Raw genomic sequence first — 18,106 nt, 5'->3', positions numbered from 1 at the left:
TTTTTTCTCTATAGCTTCCTTACATATTTTATGTTTTATAAAGTATGTATTGCAGCTGTGCCACATTCATTTAGAAAACTCATTATTAGAGGCTGGCTTATAAGGACAAGTAAACTCTTCTTTTGCTGTAATTTCAGTGTTATATGCAACTCTATACATGTGATTGTAGAGGCTTGTACAAGCCCGAAGGTACAGTCAATTCCATTTAATCAATATTGCACAGAATCCAGCTAAGCCAATATATCCGCATACTTTTGATTGTGTTGTTGATACTTAACATCTTCCAAGTAGAAATATTTGTTCCAGTTCTAGATCTGTGTACCCTAATTCTTAAATATTTTTACTCCAAAATATGCTGCTTTGACTTACGACATTTTTTATTTTAATCTTAATACTTTCAGTTATAACTTTTCTTGCTTTTTATTTTAAATTTGTATCTCATAATCTTTGATCTTTTCTCCTGTTTTGAAACTGATTTTTTTAATTGTTTTTACATTTAATTATTCTTGCATTTAATACTAAAAATGATTAGCTAAGACATTGTCTTTTTTCAAATATGAAATAATTTAGTTTTCTGTTAATATATAGTGTATTTTTTCTGTAAGAAATTCCTTTTCTTGACTATCAAAACTAAATTGTCTTCTGATGTTTGTTAATCCTTTCAAGGGTAGCTCCAAAAGCGTATGATGTAAGACATTGGAATTACTTTTCATTTCTTTACAATTCCTTTGATTCTGTGCTGTGCTACGAAGAGGCATAGCGTAGGACAAGTAGCGGATAGGGAAGCTAATGTCGCTTTGGGGTGCCTTAAGCTCTCCTGCTTACGAAAGACTCTAGGGCTCGAGGAGGCTTTTGAAATAATTTATTGCTGTATGGGCAACATTTCATTGACTTGGTAATGATTTGGCTATGCATCCTGTAGGAAACCTGAAGTTTCATTTACTTCTCCCCTGAACTTTGTTCACCATATATATGCTACAAAAAGCTTCCTTGTGTTGAAAATGAGCATTTTAGCACCCCTTTATTCTGGTCTATCCTATTTGCCTTGTATTTCTCACCTGCCCCTGTGGCATATAACTAGGCTTTTAATAAAAATCTTTAAAGTAAATACTCCAGAAATGAACATTAAAATTAGGGTAAGATGATGCCTGTCTTTACTTTTGTTTTAAATATTGTCACCAGGTAGGAGTCTTAAAATTAGTAACAGTTTCTTTAAATTCTTTCATATTAAACATGATAAAATAGACTGTTCTTTTGGAAACCAGGTAAGATTGTTGTTTTACATAAACCAGCAGAGCCGGGAAATTAGACAGGCTCCTCTTTGAAAAGCAGTGGTTAATATTTCACTGTCTTTGCATTATTCAAAATAAATTTTTATGTGCATGTATTCTTGTCAAATATATGATACGACATACTACCGTGATGGTTCTTTCTGAGGCCATTGTGATTTGTTTAATAAAAAATTAAATGCAAGTGCACATGAATATTATTTACAGACAAGGTAATGGAATGTGTACAGTTTTTCATATTTAATAGCCCTGCAAATCCAATTTTTTGGCTACTAAGTGGAAATTAACTTTTATTCTGTACTTAACTTACAGAGGAAAATCAAAATTTGACAGTATTTTGAACTTAAAAATTGTGGGAAGGTGCAAATTGCGATCTGCAGATACAAATTTGTTGGCAGAATAATAGCCTTTTCTGTTTGCCTCAGGAAAAAAGTGGAGAATGGCTGGTAGGAACATTGTCCAAAGTTCAACAACTGATATGCCCGACTTCCCCCGTTCCCGGGAGCAGCTGCTCACAGAGCTGCTGCAAGTGGGCAGTGTTAAAAGGAAGCCGTGAAGCTGGCATCCAGCCCTTACCATTGGAACTGTTCAGCCTCGCTGCTGAAATAAAGCTTTCCATAGATCAAGTTGCTCTAAATTTGTATGACTTTTTCCTGGGAAAGGTTATGTTTAATAAAGTTTAAGGTTGATACCCTGCAGGCAGAGAAGCGTTAATGTAGATTTGCATTAGAACTGCGAATGGACTGTGATTCTTTAGACTTTATCTGTAGTTCATTGTGCACAAAAGACATTAATACTGCAAAATTCTATGTAGATTGTTTAGGACAACTTAAACTAGACTTTCAAAGAGAATTTAAATCTAAAATAGGTTTCTATATAGGTCTGAAGACTACCTATTTATACAGATCAAAAGTTCCTTTGAGTTCTGTCTTGTAATACCTTGCATAGCTCCAAGCAGGCTAACAGCATGTCCCAAAATAACAGAATGCTGACTTGTGTGCTGATAGGTCAGCTGAGTGCTGATGAAGGTGCGACTTCAGTGGCATTTTACTCACGTTTGCTAGGGATGAGTTCTAGCAAAACTTTTTGTAGACAAGATCAAATAATTCTGGTGATAAATATGTTCCACTGCTACAGATCGATGACTGATGCTCATTTGGAGGAGTATATTTACTAGTGTATATGTAAAGTTAAAGGTAGTGTAATGACATACAGATATAATAGGAAATACTTAAAAATGGATTCATAAAGTTGTCAGAAAACTGAGATTATAGGTCTAATATATGCCATAGATAACGTTATTTTGTGGTATCTGATATATATGTACCTATCTGTCTTGAATCATTACAAAGTAAATGTTCTCTATTAGTCTAAAACCAAAATTTTTCATTGGTTTACTTGCCCTTCTGCACTCATGAATTCTGTAAATATTTCATGCAGAAATAATGCTGTGCTCTTTTAAAATTATAAAATATATAATGGCTTAAGTAAAAACAAAAACACCCATGTTTTATGATTAGGCCTTAAAATAAGTATCTAAAGTGCACAATTCCTTTTGTAGCAGATCTTTTTCTTTTCTTTACTATTTTGTCATTTAGCTGCAAAGCATTTTTATTCAGTGTTCTAGCTTTAAGCTGAGCAATTTGAGTGGCTTTTATTTTTTCATTTTCTCACTTGGCAGCGTGTTGCAATACTGCTTAACATAATTAAAAGAAATACAGCCTTGCCTTTAGGGAGATTGCTGTAAATTTAAATCAAGCGTTTTGCTCTAAGTTGCTTAATGCATGGTGTAATTACACATGAGTACCCATTTTCCACCTGTTTGAATAGCAGCAATTCAGTCTCTACCTACTGTCAAAATGTGTTATCTAGTGAACTGGAATTTATGAGACTTTATTGTGCGTATGTTTAGGAGCAATACACAGTCAAGTGGAACCTTTAAGTGACTCATGGACTCGACTAAAACACAGCAGAGACTGGTTGTATGCTTCCTCCTACTCATTTGTTGAGTCCGATTTTGATCTCTCAAGATCTCTTGGAGTTCATACTTTGATTGAAAATGTTGTCAGCTTTGTAAGTGGCGATGTGGGAAACTCACCAGGGTTTAAGGAACCAGAGGAAAGTATGTCCACCAGTCCGCAAGCATCAATAATTGCAATGGAGCAGCAGCAGTTGAGGGCTGAGGTGAGCTGCAATTTAAAAACCTTTACTTTTCATAGATGACACTCATTTTATGTATCTTATTTCGGGAATTAGTGTGATAGCATTGACTCCTTTTTTTTCTCTTTTTTTGCCCCTCTTTATTTTTTCCTCATTATTTTTTCCTCTGTATTTTTTTCTTTTCTATATTATCCAAATTCTGCCTAGTAAAGACTTTTTCTCCCCTTTTCTGCTAAAATTTTTTAACTGGAACTTGGAACTTACGCAGAGCTCTAAGGAAACTTAAAGAATTCTCTTTTAAAAAAGTATTTGAGTTAGGAATAAATAAGAAAAAGTATATCTATTTTTCTTTTTTTAACATAGCTTTTTCTTTGCATCATGTTCTAAGCCTCCGACTTGGATTTCAGAGGAGCATTGATGTGGTTAGAACTTTCAGTGTAGGCTTTGGAATTACAGAAAAGCATAACTGCCTGCAAACCCCTTCATTTATGTGAACCTTTCCATGTAGCTTATTTGTCCTGGTTGAATTAAATGAACTTCTCTGTTACCCTAAAATCAGAAGGGATCATGCTGAAAAGAAAACTTTTTCTTTAAAATTTATTCATAGTTGAAGATGATCTCATTCTAATTTCAAAAGATACTTGCTGCTTAGTTAATACTGTCTTTTGCCTGCTTTTATTTTTAGCTTCGTTTGGAAGCACTTCATCAGATCTTAGTACTTCTGTCAGGGATGGAGGAAAAAGGCAGTGTGCCATTAATGGGAAGTCGTCAAGGGCCGGGATTTCAGTCATCTTCGTTGCTTACTTCTGTCAGGCTACAGTTTCTTGCTGGATGCTTTGGCTTGGGCACTGTAGGACATGCAGGTGCCAAAGGAGAGAGTGTACGATTACATCACTATCAGGTATGTGTTTTAAAAATTCATTTCTGTTATTTCAATAACTTGAGCAATAAAAATGTTTCAGTTGTTACGATAGTAATTTGTTTGACCCAGGATGGTATCAGAGCAGCCAAGAGAAGTATTCAAATTGAAATCCAAGTGGCTGTACACAAAATTTACCAACAATTATCTGCTACATTAGAAAGAGCTCTGCAAGCTAATAAACATCACATAGGTAAGTGAAAAAAAAAGTTTATAAAATATGTCCTCAGATATGCAATAGGATAGCTTATATGTTTAACAAAGTAGATTTTGATATCAGTGGCCGGAGTTCAGTGATGAAGTATTTGGCCGACTTCTTTTCCTAGTAAAGATAAGCTTTTTAAGCTTTTTCTCTCTTAACTTTCTTCGAGTGTCTGCCCTTTTTATTTTAAGACTAGTATTGTCAACCTTTTTATTTCCATAAACTATGTACCACAGTCTTTTGTAGTCCCTCATTTTTTTTTAGTGTTGCAAAACGATTTATAGGTTTGCAGAGATGAACAGTTTTCTGAAGATATGAAAAGTCTCCAATTCTTTTTTCTTGATTCAGCTGAAATTTCTTTAAAGCCAAAAACAAAGAACAGGGCATCTTGCCTGTTTTGAAAACTCTTTCTCCTGGCCTCATATACCAAACTATTGCTGTGTGCTTCTGTCCTTAAGGAACAGCTGGAACTCTGCACCTCTCTGTGTCTTTGTCTGTGCAGTAACTGAGAGCATCAGTACAGAAGAGAGTTACAGAATTTAGTTTGTTGGTAGAGCATGATTGGCACGCTTATCTAAATTGTTCCATTGGTTTTGCTTGCAACTAAAATGGAATTAAAAGACATTTCTTGTAAATCAATTTGAAGTACAGGCAGAAAATTGAGTATTTCATCCAGTTATCCTTAACTCAGAGAGAAGGTTCTTGCTTCTTTTGAGATTTAGCCTCAGAACATTTGCATCACAAACTAGATGGCATTGTACGTGGCATTTTTCCTAGGACAATATTGGCATAGAGTGCATTGAGTTAAGAAGGCTACAACAGTATACCAGAAAGACTACCTTGCAGTTTCTGACAGAAAGCTAGCTCTTTACTTGATAACTTAATTCATTAAATTTTATTTAAAAAATCAAACTGCTGTTTTTAGTATTCTGACTCTAAAAAGCTTACTGATTAAAAACAACTTCATTTTAATTTTAGAAGCACAACAGCGTCTTCTGTTAGTAACAGTATTTGCTCTAAGTGTACACTATCAGCCTGTCGATGTCTCCTTGGCCATTTCCACTGGTTTGCTAAATGTGCTATCACAGTTGTGTGGCACAGACACGATGTTAGGACAACCACTGCAATTGCTGCCCAAAACTGGTATTTCTCAGCTCAGCACAGCTTTGAAAGTAGCCAGTACGAGACTACTTCAGATCCTCGCTATCACCACTGGGTAAGTATTGAATGTCCCTTGCTTTTATAAAATTTAATCTTTTCAGCACCCTTTAAAAATAACTCTTCTTTTGTGTGAGCTTTCTTTAGGACAATAAATGTTTTTCAGAAGCGTATCAGTGAAGAAGAAAAAAGGGGTAGTTACAATATTCATGAGAAAGATGCACATAAGACTGATTAATATATTTAAATTGTAAATGAAGAGCTTGGAACAGAACATTTGGTAACCTCAAGGGATGTACACATTCCGTTCTAAAATTCTTCTATCCTTTCTCTAACTTGGCTTTGTGTCTAGATCTGCTCAGTTGATAGGTTGAGGCTTCCTATTGCTCTGTAAAAGTCATTTTTGTGAAAGTGATAATAATGTGGTAGGAGTTCTTCAGAGCAGTACACTGTGCATCTTTTCAAAATAAAAGCTAATTTTCTGAGGGATGCTGGCATTGCTAGATCAGGGAACAAGATCCAATATTCAATTAATAGTTAAATACTTTTTTCTTTATGAAGTTAAAATTTAATGGGGAAAGTTTGTTGTCAGCAAGAGTACTATTTAATATTTAGTACATTCATCTTCATTTCAGTGTTCATAAAATCCAGTGTACGTACTTGTCAGTTACTTAGAAACAAACAGACAAACAAACAAACCCTTCGAAGTTGCAGTGGAATTCAGTTTAGTGAGCTAAGTTGCTTTTTTTCCCCTAGAAAATATTGGGAAGATATCCTTTGATTGTAATGATTGCACAGTTTTGCAGTGTCTTAAAAATAGAGTTCAAACAAGAATAATCTGCCAAGTTCATGGTTATTTTCCCTCTGTGACCTTTTGTGACTAAGTACTTGTACGTAACTGTCACATTCTGCTAAAATGAAATTGAGGATGATGAAAAGGAACCTGCTGCAGTAGAATGAATTAGAGTCAGTGGTGTATTATTCAAGTATATTCACTTGCACTGAGTTTATAATCATGCTTGTTTATGTTATTTTGCTTTGGATTAGGTCTCAAATATTCATATTTTAACTTTTTTTGTGTATAGAACCTATGCTGACAAACTGAGCCCAAAGGTGGTCCAGTCTTTGCTGGATCTATTATGCAGTCAGCTGAAGAACTTGTTATCACAAGCTGGTGTAATGCTTATGGCTTCCTTTGGAGAAGGGGAAGGCGAGGAAGATGAAGTAGAATCAAAGAAGGCAGATTCAAATGGAGATAATGAAAAGAGAGACTTCAGAGGTAATGTTCTTGCATCATTTTTGTTATCATTTGAAATAACAGCAAACGTAATAAAACAAACCACTGAATGCTGAGGCCCTCTCACTGTACTGTATTGATTCTTTCTGGATCATTCTTAGCTTTGTAAATTAGATTAAAAAGTCACTGTTTTTTTTCTTGCTCACATCAACTTTATATTACAGATCCTCTGATATATGAATATATTCACATAATTTCCAGTCTGTTACTGGAGCATTTTAAATTTCTATAGAAATTGTATGTTTGAAGAAATTTTTAATTGTAGCTTGGATTTAGGTGTACAGATGTTTTAGTTGTGCTTACAACTGTCTGTGTTTATAAGTAATTTAATGGCTGTGGAATTCATAAGATAGACATAAGAAATTAGTTCAATAAGAAATTAGTATATAAGGTCATCTCATTGCACAAACATATGCTCGTTAAGACAGTAACATCAACCCCCTTGGGACAGAAATTAGAGCAGTGATGAAGCTTAGTGTTTTGCATCAAAAATCCACACAAAACAAAAATACACATTGAAACCAATGGTTACCTTTTATATTACAAGGACACTTATAAATACTCATTTAATACCTGATCATTTTATTTTTAGTTACAGATCAGTTTGTTGCCACTAACAAGGACTTGCCAGTATTTTCTGTTACCTTCTAATCAAGTCTATAATACGCTTCAGATGCTTACATCTATCTTTAAGTTCTTTGGCTCTATTTTATATTAAATATATAGAGCTTGGAAAAACTGAAATGTGCTTTTATCCTTTTAATAAGATATATAGTTGTTTATGCAAATTAGAATAGTTTGTTTTAACATAAGTCCTAGTTTACCAAAGTGCCTGTGTTCTGTAATGCACTGTCCGATACTTGAGTAGCTATATTTTTCCAAATGGATGCTAGTCCACATAGTGTAGCCTAACAATGTAACTTGGCTGTATTCTTTTCCAGACTCGCTACTCTCAAAAGTGAAAACATCACAAAATTCAGCTGTGAATGTCTGCCTTATTTTTTCTGATTTTGTTTTGACTTTGAAATTGGTTATTTGTAGATACTGTAGATTTCTGAGTAAGGGTATAACTGAAACCTTTTAATTTAACTTACTAGCTGCCCTCCGAAAGCAGCATGCAGCAGAATTGCACTTGGGAGACTTTCTCGTTTTCCTACGCAGAGTTGTTTCATCAAAAGCAATACAGTCAAAAATGGCATCTCCAAAGTGGACAGAAGTACTTCTTAATATTGCTTCTCAAAAGTGCTGCTCAGGTATGAACTTTTCAAAATGTACTCAATGGTTACTTGTATTTCTTTAGCGGTGTTCCTAAAAATAGGTCTTGTTAGAATATGTTACGTGGTGAACACCTAAAACTGATTGCAGTAGATGTGCACAAGCTATGCTTTGGAAAATTGTACCACTGGTGGCATACAGATGACTTCATAGGTGTGTGCCTGATGCAGAAATTATTTTCAGATTATTGATGTACTGTTTTTGATTTTTAGGAGTTCCCTTGGTTGGCAATTTGAGGACTAGACTCCTTGCACTTCACGTACTAGAAGCTGTCTTACCTGCTTGTGAATCTGGTGTTGAAGATGATCAAATGGCTCAGGTTTTTTATTTTGTTACAAGCTTTTATACCTGTTTCTTTAGAAAGTCTTATTAAACAAACTTCTGCATGTTTGGTAGGTTTTCTCAGAATCCAGATCAGGTGAGGGTCAGTGTAGATGCTTGCTTATCTAACCATACTAAATGTTTTGACATTTATAGCTACAAAACAAAGTAAAACAAAATAATATTATTTGTTGTCCTCACCTTGTATTTAAAATGATGTGAATCATATTCTAATGCACCAGGTTGTTGAACGATTATTCTCACTTCTGTCCGACTGCATGTGGGAGACTCCAATAGCTCAGGCTAAACATGCAATTCAAATAAAGGAGAAAGAACAAGAAATGAAACTGCAGGTAATGATGCTTTTGCTTCCTCTTTTGACTGAATGCAGTTGAGTTACATTATTACAAATATTTTATTTTGTCCCATTTCTGATAGAAGCAAGGAGAGTCTGAAGATGAAGATGAGAATCTTCCTATACAGGAAGTGTCCTTTGACCCTGAGAAAGCTCAGTGCTGCATAGTGGAGAATGGTCAGATTTTAACTCATGGTAGTGGAGGTAAAGGATATGGTTTAGCATCCACTGGAGTTACTTCAGGGTGTTACCAGTGGAAGGTGGGTTGTATAAAAGTGTATTTCTACTGTTCTTTTACTGTGTTTTGGAAAAATACTGTGACTTACAAGTAATGGCTCTGGTTTTTTTCCTTAGGAAAGTGTTTTTGAATAAATGACCATTTTGATCTAAAGTGAACTGTTTGTGGTTGCTTTTGAGCACTGCCATTTGGAGCGTATTTTCAGTTGATAGCTCACAGATGGGAGGCTATGAATCCATGCTGAGTATTTGCGGTGGTGGTACTTGTCCCTTAGATCCGTAGTCAGCATAAGTATTCATTGGCTTGCAATAGTTATGTACTGAATGACACAGATTTTGGACTTCTCCTTTAGTGAATACACTTTGTTTTCTTCCAAAAAGACAGGTCAGCCTGACTGACAAGATTAGCCTTCAGTACATCACAGAGAGTAATTTTTTTAGAAATATAGATAAATAAACAGTTGTAGTCCGTGTTTCTACCATCTTTGAGCACAGCAGTTTTAGTATGTTATTGTTCTTCTTTACTTGAATCTACATAAATCATTCACTGTGAACTTGAGGAGTAGAGCTTGCTTATTTCTGTTACATTATTATCACCACTTGTAACTCAACTTATGTGTGTGTTTTGAGTCAGAAGAAATATGACTTTCTTGTGTGTTTTATACAGTTTTCTTGGGTGTTAGTGGATTAAGATTCAATGATTTGTTAATGACCAATTTTATGCAGCAAGAGGTCATTTTAGAGGTAGAACATCATTTTAGCTATTAAAATTTTTGATTTATGAAATGCTTTTGAGTGAAACACTTAAAAATATACAAAGGCATGTGTAATAAAGTCAAGTCTCATTGTTTTCCTGTTCTGTTAAAATATATATTCTTGACCTTTTTTTTTCCCTGCTTTTGTGTTTTGCTTACTAGTTCTACATTGTGAAGGAGAATAGAGGCAATGAAGGCACGTGTGTAGGAGTTTCTCGCTGGCCAGTACATGACTTTAACCATCGCACTACCTCAGATATGTGGCTCTATAGAGCCTATAGTGGTAACCTTTACCATAATGGAGAACAAACTTTGACTCTGTCCAGCTTTACCCAAGGAGATTTCATCACATGTGTATTAGATATGGAAGCAAGAACTATTTCTTTTGGTAAAAATGGAGAGGTATTTAACAGTTAATTGTTTCTTTTTGGTGTTTTTTCAATACTAATTTGGCACGCATATTTTGTATAAAGCTAAGCATAATGGCTAAAACAAGACAAGTGACAGTTTCACTACTTGAAAGGATTATAATACGGATGTGACTTTGTCACACTTCATATTTTTGCTTGTTAAGGTGTTCTGAGTTTCTTTTTTTTTTTTTTTTTTTTTTTGGTTTGGTTTTAACTAGGAACCAAAACTAGCTTTTGAAGATGTGGATGCGGCAGAGTTATACCCTTGTGTTATGTTCTATAGCAGTAATCCAGGAGAAAAGGTAACTTAAGTTTTCATCTACATAGATCATAAGTTTATCCTTTCTTTTCTGTTCTGTAATGTGGCAATGTTTGGGGTATTGCATTTTGAGGGGGTTTTTGGTAGCTGACAGGTCCTGAGAATATCACTGTTTATTCATCATGTTTTATGACATGCATTAGCATTACCTTATTTTCACACTAGTTAGACTTTTATGAATTGCTGTATTGTGCAGTCTGTTCTGAATTTGAAATATATTGTGCTACTCAGAATTACTTTACAGAACAAATGTTCTATACAGAAATTTGCAGCGAGTTCAGGGAAAACTTAGTATTAGGAATTCTAACCTGTCTAAGATAGTCTAATGTGAATAAGCATGAACTGTTGTAATTTTCAGTCTCTTTGAGTTTGTAGGGATGCAGGTTTTATTCAGTGTTAAGGTGAATTTCCTAGGGAGCCAAAACAAAAGAAGGAAGTACTAGTACGTCTTTCTAGTCAGCAGGAAAGAATCCCATATTCAAATAAGCTTCTGTAGGTATGTTGAGAGGATAACATTACATATTTTTCTTTTTAAACACTTAGGTGAAAATCTGTGATATGCAGATGCGTGGCACACCAAGAGATTTGCTACCTGGTGACCCCATCTGTAGTCCTGTTGCTGCGGTGTTGGCAGAAGCTACTATCCAACTCATTCGTATCCTTCATCGGACAGACCGTTGGACACACTGCATCAATAAAAAAATGATGGAAAGACTTAATAAAATCAAAACATGCCTTAAAGAAGCAGGTCAAAAACTGAAGAAAAGTCGCTCAATTCAAAGTCGAGAAGAGAATGAGGTGAGAGAGGAGAAAGAAAGTAAAGAGGAGGAGAAAAGCAAGCATGGTAGGCATGGTCTGGCTGACCTCTCAGAACTGCAGTTGAAGATGCTGTGTGTGGAGGTGTGGCCTGTTCTAGCAGTAATTGGTGGAGTTGATGCTGGTCTTAGAGTTGGAGGTCGATGTGTACACAAGCAAACTGGACGGCATGCCACCTTACTTGGAGTAGTGAAGGAAGGCAGTACATCTGCCAAGGTTCAATGGGACGAAGCAGAAATCACTATCAGGTATAGTATGTTAATTTCCTGCTCTTTTCACAAGCTAGTGATACTCTGTGCTTGGAAAATTTCAGAAGTAACATACATTTTACATTAGAGTCTTGTTGATCAATTATTTTAAGCTTAAATTTTAAAATAACATAGATGATTTTGGCTCTCTAAAACATTATGAGTTGAACTTTGCTATATAGGAATAAAATACTTTGTATATCAAATATATATTTGATAGTTGGGAATTGATCAGCATTATTAGACTTCTTAAATTTGGACTCTAGGTTTCATAATTGTGGATGTGACTAGCTTGCCAGTTTTTCTAGATTTCAGATGAGCTTTGCTTATTGTAGCTAGGTTGTACGTATTGGCTAACCAATACGTTATTGCTGTCTTAATTTATTACAGCTTATTGTTTACGACTATAAAGAACACAGATTTTTGCTGGGTAGTGCACACTTTAGTTTTACATGGTGAATCTGGTTCTGAAGAGAGTTCTGATTTGGTTTCTCAGAATTGAGAAGAGATGTCTCTGCTGTATTGGCCTTTCCTTCTTAGGGGCCTGGAAAATGCTCCCTGGGGCTTGAGGAGGGGTCAAGGCCAGGAAGTGGGAGGATCTTCTCTTCTCATGGTGGGGGATGTCAGTATTCAGATTAATGCTGCCTTGAAGCAGCACTTAATTCATTCTCTGACCTGCATTAGAGAACTAAAGGAATGCCCCTGTTTTTGATGTTGTACTCTGGAGTTGTAATTCTGCAGATGATGGTGAGAACTGGGGAGGAGGCTGGAAGAAGATACTCCTTTTTCTGCCTTTCTTCAAAGGGAAGGCACTTTGAAGAAACTGAAATAAACCTAGTAGTGTTTCTGGGCTCTGTGGTTCTCTCACAGGAATTGGCTGTGTTTTTTTGTGGAAGAGGTTTGATTCACTAAATTCCTTAAGCTCCTTTTGGCCGTAGTTGAACCTTAATCTTCTGCAGAAATGCAGAAATTGAGCAGTAATTACTTTCCTTCTTCTTCTTCTTCTTTTTTTTTTTTTAACACCAGTTATAATTACATTTTGTAACGACTGGGCTCAGTTCACTTCTTAGAACTGTTGCTATTTTATGTCTGCTTTATCAGTATGCAAAGACTATTGTCACTCTACCTAAATATACTGAAGTACAACTGATTATCAAATTTAGACCCAGGTATAAATTATTTCAAGTATGCCCATGTGACAGTATGGCCTTAAAATACAATAAGCCTGCCCTTAAAATAATTTTAAGTATTATTTCAGTGACATGGTGCAGCAGTTGTACATAGACAAACTCTTGGCAGTGCACTGAGTTAAGTTCAGAATGTCCCTTGATTAAAAACAGATTAAAGCTTGCTTTCATTTTTAAGTAGAAATTAATGTTCTAAGAGGAGGAAACATTTGGGGGGGCTATAAAAGGAAGATTTTGAAATCCTAGATCTGCTGGATGCATGGAAAATATAGGCTGGTCAATTTTTGTCCTGCTTACAATGAAAAGCAGTCAAGTATAGCAGTTCAAAATATAACAAAAAAATTGTCACGGAGTGTGGGCAGACAGCTAGACAGACATATGTGTCTGTTGGGTTTTCTGACCTGTGTTTTAAAGAGTTACTGTCCTCTTAAGGGAATCTGTCCTAGTATAACTAGAGTCAGAAGTATCATAAGGTATCAGTTGCGTACTCCTTTGTGATGAACATTTGAACAGGAAAGTGAGGTCAATCAAAGCTTTTGCTTAATGCTGAAAAAGTCCAGGAACGCATTCTAGCTAAGCTTTTATATCTGTTCACAAATTCAGCTGTTGTGTGAAGATAAAATTTGGTTTAAGCTAGCTTTTCTTCTTAAAGGTCTGTTATGTATTTCTAAATAATGTAGGAGAAAGCTCTGTCAGCACTTAACTCATGGCTTCTGTGATGTTTCTGGATTTTAATGGTCATTATTGAAAACACGCATGCTTTGTTGCCTTGCTCTGATACCGTATCTCCCCATTTTCTGTTCATAACCTCATATTCCCCTGTTTACATTTAATTTTTAGAATTGATTCATTTATTTTGTTAAATATATTTTACATCCTACTTTGCCTACATTATTTCCTGTACTTTCCTCCTGTCTCTCCCTCACTTGCTTTTTCCTGTGTCATTCTGATCTTTATTAAAGCTTCCCAACTTTTTGGTCGCCTAGTGATACTCCATTGTATAATCTGGAGCCCTGTGAACCACTGCCTTTTGATGTTGCAAGATTTCGTGGGCTGACAGCTACTGTGTTGCTGGACCTTACCTATCTGACCGGTATTCATGAAGATATGGGAAAACAAAGTACCAAGAGACATGAGAAAAAACACAGACATGAATCTGAAGATAAAGGGGAAATCGACCAGAAAACAGAGGGTGATGGTGGATCAGATACACGATTAGGACAAAGTGCCGATGATAACAAAGGACATAGTACTACAAGCTCCAAGTCAGAAAATGAAATAGCTTCCTTTTCTTTAGAGCCATCAACACTAGGTATGGAATCCCAACACCAACCCGTCGAAGGAAGAAAAAAGAATCATGAACACACGCCAAGAAATCATGATATAGTGCAGTCAGAAATCAGAGCAGTTCAGCTATCTTATCTCTATCTTGGTGCTATGAAGTCACTTAGTGTTCTTCTTAGCTGTAGTAAATATGCTGAACTACTGTTAATACCAAAAGTATTGGCAGAAAATGGTCACAACTCTGATTGTGCTAGTTCTCCAGTTGTTCATGAAGATGTTGAAATGCGTGCTGCCTTGCAGTTCCTGATGCGACATATGGTGAAACGGGCAGTCATGCGTTCGCCCATTAAAAGAGCTCTAGGACTGGCAGATTTGGAACGAGCACAAGCCATGATCTACAAATTAGTGGTTCATGGGCTGCTGGAGGATCAGTTTGGTGGCAGACTTAAACAAGGTACATTTTCAAAATTATGGAAGTATAGTGAAGAATTAAACTTTATTTAATTTCAATTAATAGGAATATCAATAACAATCCTAAAAATTTTTTGTGGTTATACTTTGGAGTAGTCTTAATTGGAGAGAAAAATTTTACAAAGATCATTTGCTGCTTTGTAGAGTTAATACTGATTTTTTGTCTTTTCCTCAATTCCTTATTTTAATAACAGTGGATGCATATCAGTCCATCAGAAATAAAGGGATTTCTAAATTGTCACTATCCATTTGACAAATAAGTAGTTCTATGTATATTTGTCAGAAGAACTTGTATGTGACGTGAATCTAACAAAGCTTACTGTTGTTAAACGTGATTGTATGCAATCACATTAACTCGTGGTGTTGAGCATGTGTATGTTCAGGTTGTAAGTAACCTCTGTTTCTATCTGTGAAAAAACACTTTTTTTTCCCCTCCCCCCCCCCCTTTTTTTTGAGATACTTGGCGTTGCATTAACAGAGGCCCAGGAGAGAATGTATATCATATTCTTTTTCATCTTGAAAGTCTGTATATTACAGAGTGCAACTTCAGGGAAACTACTTGAATTATTTTAAAAGACAAAATGTCTAAAATAGCAAAGCTAATTACTGTGCTGTCTGGTTCTTTACCATCTTACAGACTGCTTATAAACCAACCAAAAAACCTTCAGAAATCTGTAAGTTAAGCAGCTGAGATGAAAATAGCTTTATAATTAATAGTCTCTCTTTATGTATCTGAGATTTTTCTCCTTTGCCTAGAGAATAATCCTAGCTGCTGTAATGCTAAATATATTAAGATCTAACCAAACAAATAGCTTTTGTTCTCATGTAGAAAGACTCATTTACTACTTACCTTACATCAGTATGACAACAGCAAGACCAACTGATAGACCAGTTTATTTACATTAGTCAGTGAGTTATTGCTAGAATTATTTCTGTGTGTTTCTGCACACTCCTTTCTTTGGGATAAATCTCAAGGTCAATACTTATTTCAAAAAGTTTAGCAATACCTACTGTTTTACTCTACTCAACTATAATGATGTTCCTGTAATGTCCTTTTTGTGTTGCAGAAGTAGATCAACAAGTAGAAGAAGGTGATCAATCTCAGCAAGCCCAAACACCAGTTACAACCAGCCCTTCTGCTTCTAGTACAACATCTTTCATGAGCAGCTCTCTGGAGGATACTACTACTGCTACTACTCCAGTAACTGATACTGAAACAGTTCCAGCTTCAGAATCACCTGGTGTTATGCCCCTCAGTCTTCTTAGGTGAAATATCTTTATTTTCAGCATATTTGATTTTGTGTGCATGTGTATAGGGAACAAGTTGTGTAATTTGCATATGATATATGCCTTTAGGTCTCTAAGAGTCCTTGAAATGTTTTTATTTACTGTCATGAATTGCCTCTGCAGAAGGCAGAACTTTGTTACTCTGCTCTGCAAGACATAGGCTTCTAGCAATAAAAGAGCTGTTAAGAATTTACTTGTGTAGCAACTGAGTTATTCAGGACAGGAGAAAATACCTTCCTTATATTATCCTTCAGATTTTGTTCTTATTTGATTTAGTTTAGATAACATGTTTCTGAAATTCCTTATTTTAATGAATAATTGTTGATTCTTGAACTAGAGCAGGTCTTAGTTTGCAAGTAACACTTCAGTTCCTGTTTGTTTCATCTTCTCCTCACATACTGTAATGGAAGTAAGATAAAGCTAGTTAATCTCCTTGATAGCCTCTGCAGATCTATTTCTGATGTGGAAGGAAATCTGCTTTACGCTGAATAGAGTCCAGTTCCAAGTTTATTGATTCTGCTGGTGTACCTGATTTCTATTCCTAGAGGCTTTGGAGATATAATTTGAGGAGAAACAGGAACTCAATTCTATACCAGGACAGTGAAAGTAAAATAGTCACCTTACAAGGAACCATTCCCTAGGCTGATAGAGCTTTGCTGAGTTCTGAACAAACTGGGGAAATGGAAGAGACTTCTCACTTATCTCTTAGGACAGCACGCTGTCTATGGGGTTTTTGTGGGTGTGTACTTGAGAATTTAGCTGCCCAGCCAAAATGGTCGGAATGGGCTGTTTCTGCAGGATTCCCCCCCCCCACAGTGTATGTACTGCGCCTTACCCTTATAAAGTTCAATGCTGTAAGGGTGCCAAAGATATGACTTGTCAAATTAGTTTGATGCGTTACTAACAAATGTCAGACCTTCTTCAGGGTAGCTCTTTAATTTATGTTGTTCTCTTTTAAAGGCAAATGTTCTCCAGTTACCCTACTACAACGGTGCTTCCGGCACGACGTGCTCAGACTCCTCCAATATCTTCTTTACCAACATCTCCTTCAGATGAAGTTGGAAGGAGACAAAGTTTGACTTCTCCTGATTCCCAGTCTGCAAGGCCTGCCAATCGTACAGGTATACTTGTAATCAGTATAGATGGAAATATGGACTGTTAGTAAATTCGCACAAGTTCAGTATAGTTTTTGAGACATTGGAAACCAGTAAGATGTCTTTTTAGATGACCAAGCATGCAGAACATTCTTGAAAACCTTTTAGTGACTATCTTAGGGCAAAAAGCTGTAGACTGTCTAGCTGTAGAGCTTATTAACCAATGACATTAGTTTTGAAAAGCTGTGGAATGGATTACATACTGATGCTCTTGTATAAAAGCAAGAATGCAGTATTATTGATGATTACTTCAAAATGTTAATCTCATTTGGGCTCGTTTCCTTGGTTGCTTACCACACTGAGTGCAGTAATTTTTCTCACTTCTTGTAAAGCATATACCACCCAGAAAACAAGAATTGGTATATTTTATGATACATACGATAGAATATACAATCTGAAATTTAATCCTTCCAAACAACCTTGTTTGATGCGATAGCAAGGGCTCTCCAACTTTGCATCTTCATGTCCTTATACTGCTCTCTGGAATCATGTGAAGGTAACAGCAGGCTTTTACTATTGCCTGCACTGTACTATTCAAAACAGACTCTCTATTGCTATACATACAGAATGGGATAGTTAAGAGACTTTGCAGGCAAATTGTTGCATGAGAATTTTAGCTTCTAAAGAATGCAACTGAGTATTGTGATCCAAAGGAGATGTTATTGAAAAGAAACATGAAAGTCTATATGTTTCATATTAAATTAATAGAAGACACTAAGTTGAACTACAGTCTCCAGATTTCATACTCTTTGGTGAGAAACAAAATCTTTGCTTTAAAATTCCTGATTGATAAAACTTGTAATTCTTGCTCTGAAATCTAAGCTATTAGTCTACTCTTTTAGCTGTATCAGTTGTTGCACAGCCACCAGTCTTTTCAGTTTTACATCTCATTCTTAATGATGAGATGACTTGCTTCTAATTCATGATCCAGTCTTTGCATCAAGGTTCATTAGTACAGTTAG

General features: G+C 35.7%; 1 protein-coding gene across 7 annotated transcripts in view; it reads left to right on the top strand.

The window, feature by feature from the left end:
- Nucleotides 1-18,106, top strand: part of HERC1 (HECT and RLD domain containing E3 ubiquitin protein ligase family member 1) — a 108,629-nt gene that overhangs the window by 54,546 nt on the left and 35,977 nt on the right. For 5 of the 7 annotated variants that reach the window (XM_064517527.1, XM_064517524.1, XM_064517525.1 and 2 more), the window contains exons 26-40: nt 3,202-3,473; nt 4,135-4,350; nt 4,441-4,561; nt 5,549-5,786; nt 6,814-7,007; nt 8,123-8,278; nt 8,513-8,619; nt 8,864-8,974; nt 9,060-9,236; nt 10,131-10,370; nt 10,597-10,680; nt 11,241-11,761; nt 13,911-14,686; nt 15,771-15,969; nt 16,951-17,111. In XM_064517527.1, coding sequence (XP_064373597.1) covers nt 3,202-3,473; nt 4,135-4,350; nt 4,441-4,561; nt 5,549-5,786; nt 6,814-7,007; nt 8,123-8,278; nt 8,513-8,619; nt 8,864-8,974; nt 9,060-9,236; nt 10,131-10,370; nt 10,597-10,680; nt 11,241-11,761; nt 13,911-14,686; nt 15,771-15,969; nt 16,951-17,111 — 3,573 coding nt within the window. The remainder of the gene's footprint in view (nt 1-3,201; nt 3,474-4,134; nt 4,351-4,440; nt 4,562-5,548; nt 5,787-6,813; nt 7,008-8,122; nt 8,279-8,512; nt 8,620-8,863; nt 8,975-9,059; nt 9,237-10,130; nt 10,371-10,596; nt 10,681-11,240; nt 11,762-13,910; nt 14,687-15,770; nt 15,970-16,950; nt 17,112-18,106) is intronic. The other 2 variants (XM_064517523.1, XM_064517526.1) reach the window with 2 other exon arrangements.

Source organism: Dromaius novaehollandiae, chromosome 10, assembly GCF_036370855.1.
Source record: "Dromaius novaehollandiae isolate bDroNov1 chromosome 10, bDroNov1.hap1, whole genome shotgun sequence".
In the NCBI taxonomy this organism is placed as follows: domain Eukaryota; kingdom Metazoa; phylum Chordata; class Aves; order Casuariiformes; family Dromaiidae; genus Dromaius; species Dromaius novaehollandiae.
This window is presented reverse-complemented; position numbering and strand designations above follow the sequence as displayed.